Source organism: Myodes glareolus, chromosome 19, assembly GCF_982192425.1.
Source record: "Myodes glareolus chromosome 19, mMyoGla1.1, whole genome shotgun sequence".
NCBI classification, from domain to species: Eukaryota; Metazoa; Chordata; class Mammalia; order Rodentia; family Cricetidae; genus Myodes; species Myodes glareolus.
The window spans coordinates 56860266-56878919 of record NC_142044.1 but is presented as its reverse complement, the minus strand read 5'-3'; the positions used below and the strand labels follow the sequence as shown (position 1 = coordinate 56878919).

General features: G+C 42.2%; 1 protein-coding gene across 1 annotated transcript in view; it reads left to right on the top strand.

Annotated features, from left to right (window-relative positions):
• The window catches only part of Adamts20 (ADAM metallopeptidase with thrombospondin type 1 motif 20), a 129435-nt gene extending 111250 nt beyond the window's left edge, over positions 1-18185 (top strand). Inside the window, exons 34-39 of the mRNA XM_048444778.3 lie at positions 14-108; positions 194-285; positions 1285-1418; positions 6104-6195; positions 14989-15093; positions 16352-18185. Of these exons, the coding sequence (XP_048300735.3) occupies positions 14-108; positions 194-285; positions 1285-1418; positions 6104-6195; positions 14989-15093; positions 16352-16441 (608 nt within the window). The 3' untranslated portion in view covers positions 16442-18185. The remainder of the gene's footprint in view (positions 1-13; positions 109-193; positions 286-1284; positions 1419-6103; positions 6196-14988; positions 15094-16351) is intronic.
• The last annotated feature ends 469 nt before the right edge of the window (positions 18186-18654 follow it).

Below are 18654 nucleotides of genomic sequence, written 5' to 3'. Positions count from 1 at the left end.
TTTATCCTTGAAGGTAAATTATTCGCCACCTGCAAAGAAATCCAAGTTACAAAGAACATTACCAAAGATGGTGACTACGACCTTAACATCGAGGGAAGAATAGTGAAGGTATTATGAAAACCATTTCTAATTGGTTTTATCTTTGATCCTGTCTTTGGAATGTGTTTTCTAGAGGTTTGTATGTTCTCTGTAGATCCATTGCTCGGGCATGCAACTGGAGAACCCTAAAGAATATTTACCACTGGTCAAAGGGGAAGACAACTTTTCTGAAGTATATGGCCTGAGGTATGAGATGCTTTGTTCTATCTGTGCACTGTTAGGGTCCTCAGGTATTGAGCCTTTGGCATAGCATTGGGATTGTCATCTGTAGGACAGGAGATTGAGAAGGAGATGGACACATTAGGACCTTAGCCACATGTGAACCTGTAATCACAAAGAGGGCGAGTGTGGGACAATACAGAAGGGAGAAGTTTAAGACCTTGTCTATTCTTATAGAAATCCAACTAATTTTAGCAACAAAAACTGGGAGAATTATATCTCAATTTTTTTGGTAGAAATATTCCTTGAATTTCTCACTAAGGATTCTACATCTTAGTTGACTTAGTTAGGGTTTTATCGCCAAGAAGAAACACCATGAACACCAACTCCTGTAAGTAAAAAAGGGCTTGCTTATAGTTTCAGAGATTTAGCCCACTATCATCACGGCAGAGAACACGGTGGGATGCAGGCAGACATGGAGTTGGAGAGGTAGCTGAGAGTCCTACACCTTGCAGGCAACAGGAAGTTGACTGAGACACTGGGTGGTATCCTGAGCATAGCAAACCTTAAAGCCCTCCCCCACAGCGATACATTTCCTCCAATAAGGCCATACCCACTGCAACAAAACTACACCTCCTACTATCACCATTTCCTATGAGATTAAGGTGGCTAATTACATTCAAGTTACCACATTAGTCATGGTGATTCTTCTTCTTTCTCAGTGTATTGGCACTATGGTGTTGAAGAACAAAAATACTTCTTCTGTTTTACGTGTGTGTGTGTGTGTGTGTGTGTGTGTGTGTGTGTGTGTGTGTGTTTGTATGTAGCAGTGGCTGTCCTAGAACTTGTTCTGTAGACCAGGCTGACCGCAAACTTAGAGATCCACCTCTTCTGTCTCCCGAGTGCTGGGATTAAAAGTGTACACCACCACTGCCCAGCTACACTTCATATTTTCTAAGTTCATCATTTACCACACTGGGGGCTAACAAATGCAGCAAGTAATGCAATGTCCCAATGTTGTTACAGACTTCAAAATCCCTATGAATGCCCCTTCAATGGAAGCAGAAGGCAAGACTGTGCATGTAAAAATGACTACCCACCAGCTGGATACACTGCTTTCAGCAAAGTGAGAGTTGATCTTGCTTCCATGCAAATCAAAAGTAAGTGCTGGGTCTCTATAGAAACCAAAATGCCTCCGTTTGCTAAGGAAAAGTCCAGCCATGCACTGATATATATGACAGGGTGTAATGAAGAACCCAGAATGTACAGAACGGTTTCCTTTACAATTATGAGATACATACATTCTTTATAATGATGTGAAATATGGAGACCTTTGATACAAGTGTTATATAGTGCCAGTAATAAGATAGTTCCCTCAAATAAAGCTATCTTCCTTAAAAGATAGCTTTAAAACCCCAACCATATTAAGTTGAAAAACGAATAGCCTCAACATAAGTGCAAAGTTTCTTGTGGGATTTAAAGTAATAACATTAGTTCAAAATTATAAACTATTGAGCATCACATTTTCCTATACACCACATCATTTAATCTTTTAAGCAACCTCGTATCAGATAAAATAGATATTACACCAAAGTGTCACAGATGATAACATTAACTCTCTCTTATGAGAGTGACTTGTCGCAGTTCATAGTTCAGCACCACTGAGGGGGAATGAAGACCTGCTCAGATAACTCAGGCTGGAAAACATGATATATTACTAGACATTAACTGGTAATTCACTTAGGTCACAGATACCTGTGGACCCTGCAGTATGCTGGCCATGGTGCACCTTCATGCTGAGCGCTCCGTCTCTGCATGAAGAAGCAACGAGTACCCATCCTCATTGAACCCAGCACTTTATACAGCGCATAGAGACAGAATCTGCATGAATGTTCTGTATCTAAATTATGACTCTGTAGTGATTTGACGCTGTTCTCATAATGAAAGTTACCAATTACTAAAAACTCACCTTTACTGCAGTGGTTGACTCCATTTTTGTAATTCCCAATAAACCTGAGGCAAATTGCTTTATAAAGTAAGGAAAGATCAATTAGCACAGCATGGGACTTGGTGTGGGTCTCATCTGACTGCACAGGATGGGACTGTATGTGTGTATATGATAATATGGTTTCTTTCTTTGGGTACTCACCAGGGTCTATCATTTGGGCTTCACCCTGGTGACCAAATCCAATAGAATCCTTTCCCAAAGGTCCCACCTTGACTCTTCTGTATGAGAGAACAAAATTAGTATTTACATTTATCATTATGGTTTACAATAAATATTTGTGTTATTATTATTATTTGGGGGGCATTATGTGTGCGTGAGTATGGGTGTCTGAGGGGGTCAGAAGAGGGTGTGAGTTCCTCTGAGGCTGGAGTGACAGATAGCTGTGAGCCACCAGGCATGGTGCTGGGAGCCAAACTCCATTCTGTGAGGACAGCAGATGTCTTTAAGTGCTGGACCATCACTCCATCCCCCTTATATAGAGCATGTTGGTGGTGACAAAGCAGTTCTGTGTTGATGCAGGTATGGGCACAGACTCTGGGATCCTGCTGTGTGTAAATTCTTTGTTTCTGTTACCACATAGCCCTGAGTATCTTCTTAAACCCAGTTCTTTTAATTTTTAAGAGTAGAAACTGCCTGTAAGGGCTTCTGATTTCTCTTTTTAAATTCTTCTCAATCCCCTTTGCCTTTTCTATTAAGTTAAAAGATGACACTTTTACTATATCAACTTAATATCTTGCTATGACAAATGTTCCTCTCTAAATTTTGGCCATTCTTTTAAAATGCAAGCATGTCAGTTAATTAGCACCAGTATCTATGTTACCTACACTCAGTGGCTTATTTATTGGTCAGTGGATGATGTTTTTCACTAATTTATCAACCCAAACTCTCATATTGCCTGTCGCTGGCTTGAGCCCTAAACATATAATATCAATAATATCAAATGTATACATTTTAAACTCCTTTCTTTTCCTTCTTCAAACTCCTGTGATACACACACACACACACACACACACACACACACACACACACACACAATACCTATAGTATGAAGCTGAATGTGACAATTGATTCATAGTCCTGATTGGTCTCATTTTAAATGTGTGACTGCTAAGCTCACATGCATGCCTGTAACTCCCAAGCAAACCTACTGGGTGTGTCTAGTGCACCCTCTCTTCTTCTCTTGCACCCAATCACAAACCTCCTGGATGTGTCTAGTACACCCCCTCTACTTCTCTTATACTCAATCACACCTTCGTTTCCAGTTTTCAGTTTCTAACAGGCTAGCTTCTGCAGTCTCCTGCTGCACTGATGGTGAACTTGCTGCCTCATTTGCTAGGAAAAACAAAGAGCACAACCCAAAGGAAGTTTCCTGAGCCCACTGCTGCACTACCAGTTCACAGAAACTTTACCATTCTTCACCGCTTCTCTTGGTTATTGTCGTTGAACCGTTCTGTTCCTGCTCCTAGTGAAAGCAAATCTCCCTGGTTGTCTCATAGATTTGACCCAAGGACATTATTTCAGCAACTGTATCAGCAATTCTTCTCTGATGGACCATTTACAAGATCCATGCTATATGTTCTTAGTGCTTCCATTATAATGAAGAACGTATTGTACCCTCTGACCATTTTCTTTCTACTCTCTCCTCTCTCTCCCTCTCTCTCTCTCTCTCTCTCTCTCTCTCTCTCTCTCTCTCTCTCTCTCTCTCAAGGCACAATCTCTATATATAACTCTGGCTGTCCTGGGTCTTTGTAGACCAGGCTGACCTCAAACTCAGAGATCTGCCTCCCTCTGTCTGAGTGCTAGGATTGAAGGCACATGCCACCACACCCCATTTCTCTGTCTTTCTTGATAGTAACTTTTCTTAAATGAGACACTATTCCCCCTGTCATTTTTTTCTTTCCTATCCTAACCTGAACTTACTCCAAGTTGCTTGTTATTGCCTTCTTATCTGATATAGTCCTTATCAAAGTTATCAATAGTCTCCCCTTCTCTAAACCTGGCAATGATTTCTTTGTGTTCATCTGACATGATTTAGCTTCCAGCTTTTCAGTAAGGATCAGTATTATCCACAGCAAGGCAGTTGGGGGAGTACTGGGGTCATGTCCTTTGGGGAGGATTATTGTGCAAGGTTGAATTTGAATTATGATCCATAGGAAGCACAGGAGTGAAATCACCAGCAAGAAGAAAAGACCTGGGTGTTGGAGAACAGATTGTAGCCATAGAAACAACTAGGAATTGAATGAAATAATTCAGGAAAATAGTAAGAGTCAAAACTAGCACAATGAGTGAAGAACAGCAGATATAAAGTTAGACATACCCGCAGAGCATCCAAGGAAGAATGCCCAGTAATAGTCTGGATGGTGTGCTGGAACTCAGCAGACGCAAGTGGACTAGGTACACACCATCAGTTATCACTACGAAATGGGTGTTATTGACTGCTCATGCTGTTGGAGGAGATATCAAATTACACACTTTGAAACTTGTGTCTGTGTTCTGCACCTATCCAGTCTATAGTGCCAGAAAGAAGCAGTGGAATGGGCATAGATGTTTAATAGCTACCTATCCTGGGACAGCTCCGATTTGTACTGTCTGTCTTTCCCCTGCCGTGTATGCTGCACCCAAACTGCATGTAAGCTCACCACCATGACCACATTGATTGAGGCCTGGGAGGTGCGCCCAATTCCTCGGGTGAATTATGAAAGGTCTAATCAGCTTTTAACTACCTCAGAGATATTTGTATAAATGCTACTTTGGGGAACAGCCCCCACAGGACCTGTGCCATCATGTGGTGTGCAGTTAGTAGTCAGTGACGTGAATCAATCAGTGGAGTTGATAGCCATTGTTGGCATGTTGTTTAAGTGACAAACACGGGCGTGAGTTGTTGCAGCAGCTGAGTAAGGATTCTGCCCAAGCTGTCTTTGATCCAGTGGGTCTAGTTTTGGTGTTTTGTATGAACTATTGTAGTGAGGGGCTGCAGGCAGGCCTGCTTTTCATCCCGCCCGGCTCCCGCATGGCTAGCTTAGTCCCAGAAATAACAACACACAAATTGTATTCATTTAAGCACTGCCTGGCCCATTATCTCTAGAGAGTTAGTTACTGACTAACTCTCATATCTTGATATTAACCCATTTCTAATAATCTCGTGGTAGCACCACGAGGTGTGGCTTACCGGGAAAGATTCAGCATGTCTGACCTGGTGGCTGGCTCCATGGTTTCTGGCTCATAGCCCTCTTCCCAGCATTTTGTTCTGTTTACTCCGCCTACCTAATTTTCTGTCCTATCAAGGGGCCAAGGCAGTCTCTTTATTGACCAATGAAAATAGCACAATAGACAGATAACCCTCCTCCATCAAACTATCCAGTGATACTGCCAATCAGAACATTTTGCTAACAATCTCAGCAAGTGGAAGAGGGGAAGAAGTACAGCAGTGAAATGGCATAGCTCCAGTGCATGTACACATACTCTGCTTTGTCAGCATGGGTCCACCTCTCACGAGCTTTTCTGTTTTTCTGTGATTTTCTTCTTGAGCGCACTCTATCTAACTCAGAGATTTGGTGTGGTGCAACATGTGAAGGACCATTTATTTAATTTTCCCATATTTTTCTCTAATTCCAGATGTACCTGCAATTTTTAGGACAATGTAGGCCACGTACATTTGTGTGTTAAATAAAATATATCCTTTTGAGGCAGTCCTACATAATATGCTCTATTAATGATATTCTGTTAAAATTTCAACTCATCATATTAGTATGTTTAAGATACGACTGCAAACTGCATACTTGAAAGTAAAGTTGACTTTGCTGTTTCCATGGCAATGAGCTGTGTTTATTTTTACAGCTACAGATCTTCTCTTTTCCAAGACACTCTTTGGAAAGGCGGTCCCATTTGCCACAGCTGGAGACTGTTACAGCGCTGCCAGATGCCCACAGGTACCTCACGTGTGTTTCACTATTTTTCGTCTCCATAATGAAAAAGTAAATACCTCTCTCCACTAATTTTCATGACCTGAATATTGCATGAAACATCAAGCTAGGTGACCGAAGCTTTCTGCATGCCTTTTTTTAAAAAATTAGAAATCAACTGAGATAAAGCACTTTTGCCGATATTAAGTTCATTTTGAAGATTCAAGAGGAAGACCGATCACTTGTTCAGATTCTTATTTTCCCCCTCTATGGTACCGCATCATTTTAATTTTTCGAACTGGTCCTTCGGAACGAACAGATGTGCGTGGAAAGGTACACGAATGGATGATAACCACGTGTTGTTTACTTGCGGGAGGTGGCGTTAGTTCTTTTGGTGTGTGTTTCCCAAAGGTCCATGCATGATGGATTGGTTCCCAGGGTGGCGGTAATGGGAGGTGCCGCAGACTCTCAGAAGGTGGAAAGGTACCCTAGAGGGCACTGGCAAACCCTATGGGTCCATTCTCTAATGGCTTCCTAGATTTGTGAAATGAGTTTTGATCTACACAGAGGTCTGTGGCCATCTGTCACCCTCGCCAGAAGTCTGGGCAAACAGGACCACCCTGTCTTATACTTGAGCCTCCATGTATATGGGTTTGGGGCTAGCTGCTTGAGATTGGGTAACCTATGTAGGGACTTTTCCCTGGATGGGACAGTTGTTATAGCCTGTAGCTCTTCATCTAGGTGGAGGTTTTGTGAGATCTGCCCCTATCCACGATGAGGCTATCACTGCACTTAGGAGACTCCGTGGGTGTGTTTATAGAAGGCACTGTCTCATAAAGGAAGTCCTCTGTCTCTTTACAGTCTTTCTGGGCCACTCTTCCTTAGATATGTGGGGGTTGTGTTGTAGCTGTATCAGCCGAGGATGGACACCCCATCGTCAGCAGGTTCTCTACATTTTGACCAGTTGTGGATTTCCTAATGGCCTCTGTCTGCTGTGAAAAGAATGCTCTTGGTTGATGGGGGGAGAGCCACACTTAGCTGTGGGCGTTGTACTGCTTTTCTAGCATCTTGAGGTGGAAGGTTATTGATGTGGGATTTTCTACTTTTTATGCTTTTATAGCTATAAATTCTATTTCAAATATTTTTTACTGTGTCTAAGGATTTTTTGCATGTTGTATATTTATTTTTATTTATATTAAAATATTTTCGATTATCATCGAATCATTAACTATTTGAGAATAATCTTAACTTCCAGATATTTGTGAATTTCCTAAAGTTTCTTTCCTTTTTCTGATTCTTCTTTCATTACACTGTGCCTAGAAACCACACCCCATATTATCCAGTCCTTTGAAACTTATTGAGGGCGGTTTTTATAGTGCAACATGTGGCTCATTCTGAAGAGCGTTCAGGGCATGCTTGGAATGGCTGTGCGTTCTGCTGAATGATTTGTTCATAGAATTCAGGCGGCTATCTGCAGTGTGGCCACTCTTCTGTTTCCTTCTGGATCTGCTTCAGGCCTACCGTCGAAACCCTAAGTCTATTCAAGCTGAGCTGTGCTTTTAGTTCAGTCTTGTTTTGCTTTGCTTCCTTTATTAAGTTAAGCTTTTGCTGTATGTGGTTGTGCATTTGTAACTCTCACAAATTCCCAATGGGTTTTCTTTTTATAATCATAAGATATGCCCCTTCCTCTGCGGTACCTCCCTTTTGCTTTAATGTTTACATATCTGATGTTAATGTGGGCATTCCAGAGCACTTAGAGTTACTACTATTTGCCTGCTTTATACATCTCCGTGGATTGACCTTCAGTTTATATTCTTGGAGATTAAGAGTGTTTCCTAACGATTGGAAGGAGGGTGTCCTTTCCCTTCTAACTGGTCTTTTCATGTCTTCTTTGTTTCCATCTTGTATATTTTGCTTTCTGCGCAACCTGCTGTATTCAATTATCTCTGCCTTATTGCTTTTATTCTCATCCAAGGAATGTTCTCTATCGAAACATTTAATTTCCCCACTGTTTTAAAAGTTGCTACCTGCCTGCCTCCCCATCTAGACACTGAGTTAGAATCTCCCTGAGTTCTCATGCTACCTTAGGCTTCCCTTTGTCTCTGTCTCTCGGTGTCTTCACTAAGTAGCATTTGGTGTGAGTCTCTTCATGTTTCCCCAGCTTCTGGAATGTACAAATTACTATATCTCACCAAGTTCGGAAAATTTTTACAGGGAGCAGCCTTGTTCTGCCCAGTCTTCATGGCCTCCTCTTTCCCAGCTCTCCCTCCTGACTCTCCATCAGCTCTGGTCAGTGGGTCTCTGCTGACACTGTTCTCGGCTCTTGCTCTCTTCCAGCTGCCAGATGCTACAATCTCTGGCCTTTCTGCTCCATCATGGCAACATCAATCACTCCACAATCGGATCCAAATAGACTATGATCCTTGGACTAGGCATTCTTATAGGTCAACAAAGACTCCCAGAGGGATCTTACTCAGCCATCCCTTTCCCTGGGTTAAGCTTCAACCTTCTCTTCCATGTCTTCACTGTTCTTACTCTGGTTGTTTATCCTCATTCTGCACATCCCTAAAAATCCCACCTGCAATGTCACCTGAACAGGAACCTTGGCCTATTATATTCCAGGTACTCTCCATCCCCATAGGAAACACCATGTAGTTTTCTTTTTTTCTAGCCTGAGTATGCTCTGAGGACAGCTTCTGTAGCTGAACAGTGCGTCTGCATGCAGTAGCCTCTTCCTCAGATTAACTGCTGTGCGTCGTAGAAAATTATTTTAAGGCATGTGACCTTTGTTCATGTTGCATTTGTTTAACTCGGTAAAGCTGTGTTACTGTGCCTGTCTAAAACACCCGATGGTCTAATAAAGTAAGTGCTGAACGGCCAACAGTGAGAGAGGAACAAGGATAGGCAGAAATGATAAATACAGGAGAACCAGGAAAGGAAGACAGGAGGAGTCATTCAGCCACAGAGTAGGAGTGAAAGGAAGGTTTCCAGAAGTAAGAGAAAGGTGAAAGCCCAGGAGGGAAAGTAGTCAGGATGAAGAACAGAACCAACCATATCAGTTGTGGGTCTGGTGTCATTCAGAGATTTATCAGTTCAACGCAAATTTTGGTTTTAGTAAATCAGAGGCTCATTATTAAAAGACATATGTTTAAATGGTGTTCATACTTCATAATTTTCAGTAGTTAGTTCAAGAAAGAATATCCATGGGTTCTTCAACCTGCAGTTCTATAAGTACTTTTTGTTCTGATCTCTCTGTCTCTCGTCTCTTTGTCTCTGTAGCTCTCTCTCTCTCTCTCTCACACACACACACACACACACACACACGAGTGCCCGTGCTTGTGCATCAACAGAGTAGTATGTGCGTGAATGAAGTATGCTTGCAGTATATATTCACACGTGTGTGTATACGTGCACATGTGTAGGGCAGAGAGGCATAGCAAACCTACTGCTCTGTCCGTCTCTGCCTATCCCTTGAGGCAGGCAGCCTGGAGTGAGGCTGGGAGCCATCAAGCCTCAGTCACCCTATTGTCTCTGTCTCCCGCTCTGCTGCAGGTACAGGTGGACTTGACCCACGCTTGGCTTTTTACATGGGTGCTGGGATCCGAACTCGGTCCCCCATGCTTGTGTACCAGACACATGTAACTGCTGAGCCGTGTCTCCAAGTCGTTGTCTGTGCTGTTGAAAGCAGACAACTCTGCAGAGGACTCCCGAGTTCTCATTCAATCAGTGAGGCTGCTTAGGCCAACCGACATCCGCATTTCTTTCTTCTTCCCTGTTTTCTCCTCAACTAAGGCTGTGATCAATGGCTTCCTCCCAGAACGGACTCCCTTCAAACCTCTCCCCAGATCTTTCTTTCCCTCTTGAGATCCCCTCCCTCTCAAACACCTTGTCTGTCTATTCTGACACATCCTCTGAGAGGATGTGTAACTGAAAACATTTTAATACTCTAAGTGATGTTCACCGTGACGCAGGGCTTCCTTTTGTTGATGATATTTGCCTTTGGATCCTCTCACATGGAGATCAATTCTCTCGTGGCCCATCTATGTCAGGATGGCTGAATTTTCTCCAACAACACTTCTCCTTTTCACTCTGCCCTCTGCTCATCTGTTTGATACCATGAGATATGCAAACAGTTTGGCGATAATAGGCCTTCCAACTTCTGCTGTTCATAAAGACTGTCAAAATCTGGCAATCTGATCCTAAATAATTCCATGTTGATTTAAGTCTGCTCAGTGAGAGATACCAGCAAAATTCAAAGGAGATTGGTATTCAAGTAAATCGCCTAATTATCAAGTAGAATCAAAATCCATTTTATCTCCCGGGTGAGCGCTCCCTGTTGGAAGTGTCCTAACAGAGAGATAATTATCATAAACAAGATGTTCCTTGGTGAGCGTGGAATGTGCATGAGAGCTTGCTGCACAGATTTTTAAATGACAAGATAATTGTTTATTTCTTTCCTTCTAATACCTTTCCCTCACAAATATCTTAAGGAAATTATGTAGCTAAGCCCTAAGGCATGTAATCTTAATCTTAGTTTATAGCTGGACAGGCAAATATTCCATGTTGACCTCCCTCTCAGAGCCTTAAAATAGTCAATGGAGAAGCAATGCTAAGATGTTTTTCTGCCATGAGGATGCAGTGGCCCCTCATGTGGTTCTGAACATTTCTGGAATGCAGAGCTTCGTGCCAAAATGAGATGGTTCTTGGGCACAGACAGACGCCCTGCAAGGAGCTGTGCCATTCATATTCAGTCTGTATTCGTCTGCCCTGGGCTACTGTTACCAAAAATACAAGCTGCCCACTATTTTTGGAGATCTCCTGTCAAATGTATAAACCAGATCCTGTGTTAGGTTACATGACATTTGCATGAATACCTTCCAGATGCTCGGTGTCACAGAGAGAATGTCTTCTGTTGTTTGGGATTCATCAAAGCCACATCCTCTGTGTTTGCATGTGACTGGGTACCCCAGGATATGAATGCTAAAAAGAGCACAAACACATATGGCGGTCTTTAGAGCAAATAAACTTTACCACATTGAACGTGAGATGGAGCCGGAGAGCGTTGTGTGACTTGGGAATACATGTGTCAAATGTGAGGTGGACGTTCCCAAAGAGTCCTGGTGTGTTTCTTGTTTTCTGTCTTATAATTAGCGTTTGATTACCAGAGAGTTGGAGAAACAATCACATTCCAGCAAAGCCAATAGATTTGCCAGTACCCATCCAGGCTGGTTATCTCCAGATGCTGAAAATTGTGACTTACACACTCATACAGGTGTTTAAGTACGTTTTCAGTCCTCTAGGCTAAATCCCTAGGATTGTGTTGCAGCCTCTATGGTGAGCATTGTAAAGAGAAGCTGCGCCTTTCATTTTTCTACCCTTAAAGACAAAGGGTTGTTTTGCACCCTTGCCAGCATGTGGTATTGCCAAGTTTATTTTCATTTGCTTGTTTGTTTTCTCATTAATGGTGTCCAGTGCATAATGGGGTTAAGTACCTTTTCTGGGCTTATTTGTCGTGTGTGTGTGTGTGTGGGTGTGTGTGTGTGTGTGTTAATGTTCCTGTCCCTGCCTGTGTCTGGCACAGCATTTGTTTTCCTATCGGTGATGTTGAGTCCTTTGCACGTTCCGGATACACACAAAGCCCTTTCCCCAGCAGAGACGTTCTCAAATACAACATTATTCTCTGAGCCATAGCTTCTTTCACGTCTTTCAGAGTAAGAGTTTCTCTTTTATTTGAATAAAATCAGATGTATCATTTCTTATGGATTGTTGAGCTAAGAAATCAAATGCCAAATTACAAAGATTTTTCCCCCATTTTAAAATATCTTTATTCTACATGTTAGTCCTGCTCTGCATCTACCCTATGGCTCTTTGGGGGTTAATTTTGACATAGAGCCGGGTGGGTGGGTTCTGCATACAGATACCTAATTGTTTTCAAACTCAGTGGTGGAACCACAGTGTTTCCTCCACCTTCTAGCGCAATGGTTCTCAGCCTTCCGCATTCTGCCACCCTGTCATACAGTTCTTCATATTGTGACGACCCCAACCATAAAGTTATTGTCATTGCTACTTCAGAACTGCAATTTTGCTACTGTTACAAATCATAATGGAAATATCTATTTTCTGTTGGTCTTAGGCGATCCCTGTCAAAGGGTTGTCTGCCCCCCCCCCCACACACACAAAAGGATCGTGACCCCCAGGTTGAGAAACAAGGTTTCAGCGTCACATCTGTGGCGGCAGTACCATGGAACCTGAGCGCTTCAGGCTTTCTGTGCCCTGAAGCAGCAGCGCCCCTAGCGGCACAGCGGGCTGCTGCTAGACATGGTTTAAAGATCTAGAAACACTGCCCACCCCACAAGAGCACGTCCAGGTGCTGAATAGATGTAGAGCCTCACGTTCTAGAGCAGGATAGTTTGACTGAACCTCATCCTTCAGGTCAAACTTCCTTACCACCAATCCGCCTGGAACTTGCCTAGCCCCGCATCCAGGAACCAGCAACTCTGTAGTGTAAAGTCCTCATTGAGCTGTTAGTCTCCCTCAGACCTGTGTGACATGTATGCTGACTCAAGAGTTTAGCGGGAGAACTACAACCCCCTCACCCTCCACACACACACACACACACACACACACACACACACACACACGCTGACATGATAGCAAGTGAACCGACACCTGCACCCCGGGGACACAGATGCATGCACCTCTGACGCGAACCGCCTAGAACCAGCAATAATAACGCGACCACGGAGCTCTTCTTGCTCGGAGTTTATTCAAGACCTTTGCTTCTCTCTCGCTTCTCTCCCGTTTCTCTCTGTTTCGGGGCAGACCTCTCCCAGCCCTTATATAGGCTATGGTCGCCTATCCCGGAGTGCCACGTGGACATCGTCCATAGGCTCAAGCATACGCAAGCGACATACGATCATAGCAGGTCACGGGCCATCACCATAAAAGGAGTTGTTTATCACAGAGAGCGCTGGCTTTCGGGCTCGCGGAGGGTGGCAGCCAGCGCCATCTTAAAAGCGAGGCTCCACGCAGCTCTCTACACACCTCCCTGCCTAAGCGTCCAGTTCCAAATGCCTCAGGTTTGAGTCTCACTGACGTTACAGCTACCACCCTGCAGAGTGAGACTTAGTACCGCCAGAAGAGGCAGTCCCCTAAAGCCCTTATCTGAAAGTCTCCGCAGCGTTGAAACTGCCAAAGCTCCTAACCCTAAGACCTGCAGTTGTGGCTGATGTTCGTCACCACTGAAAAGCCTGCTGGTCTATTCAGTGCCTCTTAAGTGTCCCCAGTGCTGGCCCTTTCTCATATCACATTTGGGAGTGCAGGTGCACAGAAAGGTGGACGCACCAAACATTTAGTGTTCATAAATGACAAGGACATCCACTTTAAGACAATGCTGTGATGTGTGTATGATCTCACTATTAAAGATGAAAGTCCATGTGTGCGCGAATGAGATGGCTGTGTTCATCTTGTTACATAAAGAATTGATCTCGGCTGGACACATGGTGTCAAGAGCACAGCGCCATCATCATGCCTCAGAGTTGGTCCATGTTTTGATTTTATAATAGTAAATGTTTTTAATTTTTAATTTTATTTACTTTTAGTGTGTACGCACAAACGCATGCATGTGCCGCAGCGTAAGTGTGCGGGTCAGAAGATCTTCAGGGGATCGAGCTAGAGTCAGTCTGTGACTACAAAGACTGAGAATGTGGTCAAGCATACAGAATACAAAATGGCAGACCTATGTTTGGAGCTATTTCAAAGCAGAAACATGGCATCACACACACAAGCATACACAGAAACACACATACCACTATGGCACCTAAATACATAGAGCAAATATTAATAGATAAAAGAAATAAAGACCAAAAGAAATAATAGTAAGGGACTTCAATACTCTTCCAAAGATGGACAGATCAACCAGAAGAAAATAAGACCATCCTGGATTTAAATATCACCTTGACCAAATAACCCAACCAACATCCACAGAATTTCCCATTCAAACACAATATAACGTGTATTTTTCTAATGCACACAGAACATTCTTCAGGATATACTACGTGATGAATTACGAGATGTCTTAATAAACTGATATGGTAAAGGCTACTCTGAGCAGCGCCGCGCTAGCCTCTTTCACCATGTCCTGTTCCAGCATCTTCCTCTAACTTGAGGGACCCATTGGATTCAGGAAGTAACACAGTTCTAATGTCTGAGAAAGCTAGAAGTTACAAGATACACACAGTCCCTTCATTGTATAGGATGGCGTGTCAGTGTTACTATACCCCGGAGTTAACTCTTGGGCTCACATGTGGATCAGTATTGAAGCGCTACTATGCCTAGTGTTGCCATCGTGGAGTCTGGAGAGTGTTAAATGTGTGTTCACGTGTTCACTTTTATGTTGTCATTATTTAATATTTATAATGTGCTTCTTTATTCATCCACTCAAAAACACTTTCTAATGCTGAGGCCCTGTTCTTGAGAAATAGCAATGCCATAGACAGTCAGTAGTCTGTGTTTCTAATCAAGTGACTTATATAATAAAGATCTGGAGTTTACCTAAACTTTCTGTAATAAGAATTCTCTATTTCATAACTACATTATATATGTATTTGAATGAATATTTATTTTAAATAGTAACTTTACAATGACTTCTTTGCAGTCAGATTTTAAACTCCTTACCTGATTCATTTTCTTTCAGTAAAGTTGGACCAGCTGTCTTCACCTGTTTTAAGACCCTTGGAAAATAATTTGAGCCATTTGATGTTTCTAGGCAAGAATATTCTTAAATATTTTATGTCTTCTTTTTATTTTCTCACAATGCAGGGGCAGTTCAGCATTAACTTAGCAGGAACTGGGATGAAGATATCCAACACAGCGAAGTGGCTTGCTCAGGGGAGGTATGCCTCTGTCATCATCCACAGATCCAAGGTAAGTCCTGCAGGGCCAACGAAAGAGTCTGGGAATCCCTTCTGTGCTGAGCTAACACTAAAGGCCCCCAAACTCATATGGAAGCCCCACATGAGACCAATGGCTAGAAACTTGGTGTGTCATGAATATGCCACATATAATGGGATACAAGTCAAGTTTACTGGTGTGCATATAGATACACAAATTAAAATATGGGCTTCACACACATGAACATGGATCTCAGATTTTAAACTTATGACCCAATGTGTATATTTTTTTTTTACAGGTAGTGATTTAACTGTACTGGTTCTAGTAGCATAGATTTATAATCCCAGCGACTTAGTTAACTGAGGCACAAGACATGCAAGTTCAAGGCCAGGCTATGGAGTGAATTCAAGGTCTGCATTGGGTAATCTAGTGAGAGTTTCTCCCAGAAGCAAGTGAAAGGAAGGTTGAAGCTGCCGATGACTGGTCGAGCATCACCTAGCAAGGACCACCAGTCCCAAGGTTCAACTCCAAGTGTGGCAAAACAACTCCCAACAGAGACTTAAGGTCCAATATTTCAAAGTGATGGTTCAATTTGGCAGTTACTTATCTCCTTGCTTTGGTGTAATGAATAAAGCCACTTAACAAATAGCCTTAAAGAGTTTACAGAGATTAGGACTATCTATTTATGTGGTACTCATATTCCCTTGCCTGTCTTTGTCTAGCCAACACTGCCAGTTTATCTATGTAAATAGCTATATGGGGAGAGGTAAGTGAAGCCTTCCACACAAGCATGAGGACCTGGCCCTGTATCTATAATGCTGGTGCTACAGACGAGGAGTGGAGAAAATCAGATTCCTGGAAGTCGTTAGCCAGATCAATGAGCCCCACTTTCAATGAGAGTCTCTACCTCAATAAATAAAGTTGAAAACTGTGGGAAAAGACACCCAATGTCAGTCTCTGGCCTCCATATGTGCTCGCACACATGTGCACACTCCCCTACATACGCAGAGCCACATACTCACCAATCCAGGTCAATGTTCTGATGAAAACTATGCATGCTCAGATAACGCGTGTAAATTCTACTATGGTTTATTTGGCATGAGCAGCGGCGGGTATGAATCGTAGGCTGTCCATTTCCTTCAGACCCGCACATTGCCTGCTTTGGACACCAACTCTTGGTGAGGACTCCAGCCACGTGATTCAAAGTAGCTTATATTTCTTATGTGTGCTGCCCAATTATCATAAAATTGTAAAAAAGTCTCCTTTGTTTTCTACCTCTTTATATTTTCAGGATGGAACCAAAGTCTACGGTAGATGTGGAGGTTTCTGTGGGAAATGCATTCCCCACATGGCTACGGGTCTCCCAATTCAAGTACTCTGAACATTCAGAATCTGGACATTCGACAAAAATGGGGGTGGGGGCTGCTCCGTGAAAACACAGGTATCTGGTGCTCCGTTCTCACTTCTGGCTTCCTGAGACGTCCATAGCAAACCTTTTTGGTCTGGGTGCTCATCAGGCTTTCAGTCTACTTAATGTTTATAGGTTTTCAAGAGAAACTTAATAGTTTTATCACTGTAATCTGGATCATTTTTAAATATCATAATTTATTACGGGAAATACAAGCATGTTTGAATGAGTTATACCAAGAGAATGTTACTGTTAACAGCTTGGACTGAACCATAATTATGTTCTACTGTTAAACACACACGTAAATAAACCTCTGATCAGCTTCCTACAGTACAATGAAATGTCACTGCAATGTTAAAATAGAGCAAACAAGAATTAGGAGAAACTCCTTTAAATTACTATTAGTATTATTAAATTTCTCAGTGAATATCAAATTAATAATTATGTCAAATAGCATGTAGACATTATACTTCTCCTGATATGATTTTGATCTACTGTTTTATTTTTTTCTTTAATTTTATGTTTGGACTTCTGGTGCTTCAATAAAAATGATTATAACTGTAATACAATTTTTATTAGAAAAGTGCTTGCATTAAGTATTAAATAGAAAATGTTGTGGCAAAATAGAGAAAGTATGATATATTGGGATTTGACTTTTAAAGCCTACCTCTAATTTGATTATAGTTATGAGTGATCTGCTGTTTTGATAATGTTTATGTATCATTATGCCTTTATAATTCATGTGTAACCTACTCTTAAAATCTATTTTCTCAAGGTTATGTACTTTATTTTGTTAGCCAAATAGAAGGATCCTAAGTTTTGGCTAAGCATACAATTCTGTTTTCCTGAACAACAATAAAAACATTATTAGAGATTTTATGGTCAGAATTGTCTAGAAGAACAAAATAGATAGAATGTGCTTTAAAGAGAGTTTTTAGATTGGTCTACACAATATAGTCTGTTTATTCCAACAACGGTTCTCTTCACACTGGAGAGTCGGATGCCCCAGCTGTCTCCATCTGCTGCTAATGGCCTGGAGTGATGCCAGAATGACCCTGGAGCAAGGGTGCTGGTCTTTAGGACACGTAAGAAGCTGAATTGATGGCCCATTCAGTGAGTGCTCCAGACACGAATAGGAGCATGGAAAAGCAAACGCTTTCTCCTCTAAAGTTAAGATGGTTCTTCCAAACAGTAAACATAATGGGATAGTCTTTCAGATGTGTGGACAGGCAATCTGCCTCATGGTCAGGTTCAGATCCTGTCATGCTGAAGGTCACAGGAAAGCTCAGCTACCTTCTACTGGGATATTCTCAGAGAAAGAACATGAGCGAATGTAAAAATCCTCCACTGATTATTTTTCAAGTGGTTAATTTGTGTGTTATATGATGATGGGATTTTAGAAAGCAAATTATCAAATACCTTCCCATACCAGCCTACCCTTAAACAAAACATAGGACTTACTAATGCATCTGCCAGGGAATACCAGGGTACTAGCTTTGCATCTTAAATATTTGCTAGGGATGTATAAGGTGCCGTATAAAGTACCCGAGTAAGTCAGTTGCCAATGTGGTCAAACATTTGTGGAACTCTGAAACAGAAATGAGATTCTGCAAATTAGCCACAGACATTAAGACAAAATAGATAGCATTTTCCAATAAATGCTTCACTTGTTATTAAAGTCCTGTAATTGATAAACATCTGAATAAAAGAACGTATATGTGTGGCATTAGTAACCATGTTTTCATGTTCCTTGCCTATCCAAAAGGCCTGGCCCTGGAATCTCTTCAAGGCCTCCATGACACTGTTTTGTTCACAGTTCTGTGCAGTGAAATCTCTTCAGGACTCCATGACATGGTTCTTTTCACACTCCTCCACTGCTATGGCCACACACGCTTCTCATGACCAAGGCAACATGACAGGAATGTCCAGGGGAGCTTGCTGTGTCTCTGCAGGTTATAGACATGGAATACTGTTGGTACTAGGGTCTAACTGACCAGACCCAATCACAGGACAAAGTCCCCGGCCATGGGCAAGGAATAATGAATTCTTCCTCAGGGCAGAGGGTCAGACACAGAAAAGTAGGCAGAGCATACAATACTTTCCCAAGGCAGAGAGCAGATTGCTTTTATGACAGAGCCATCCTTAAATTCCCGACGAATAACCAAAGCTGTCTCTAGAGTAGTTCA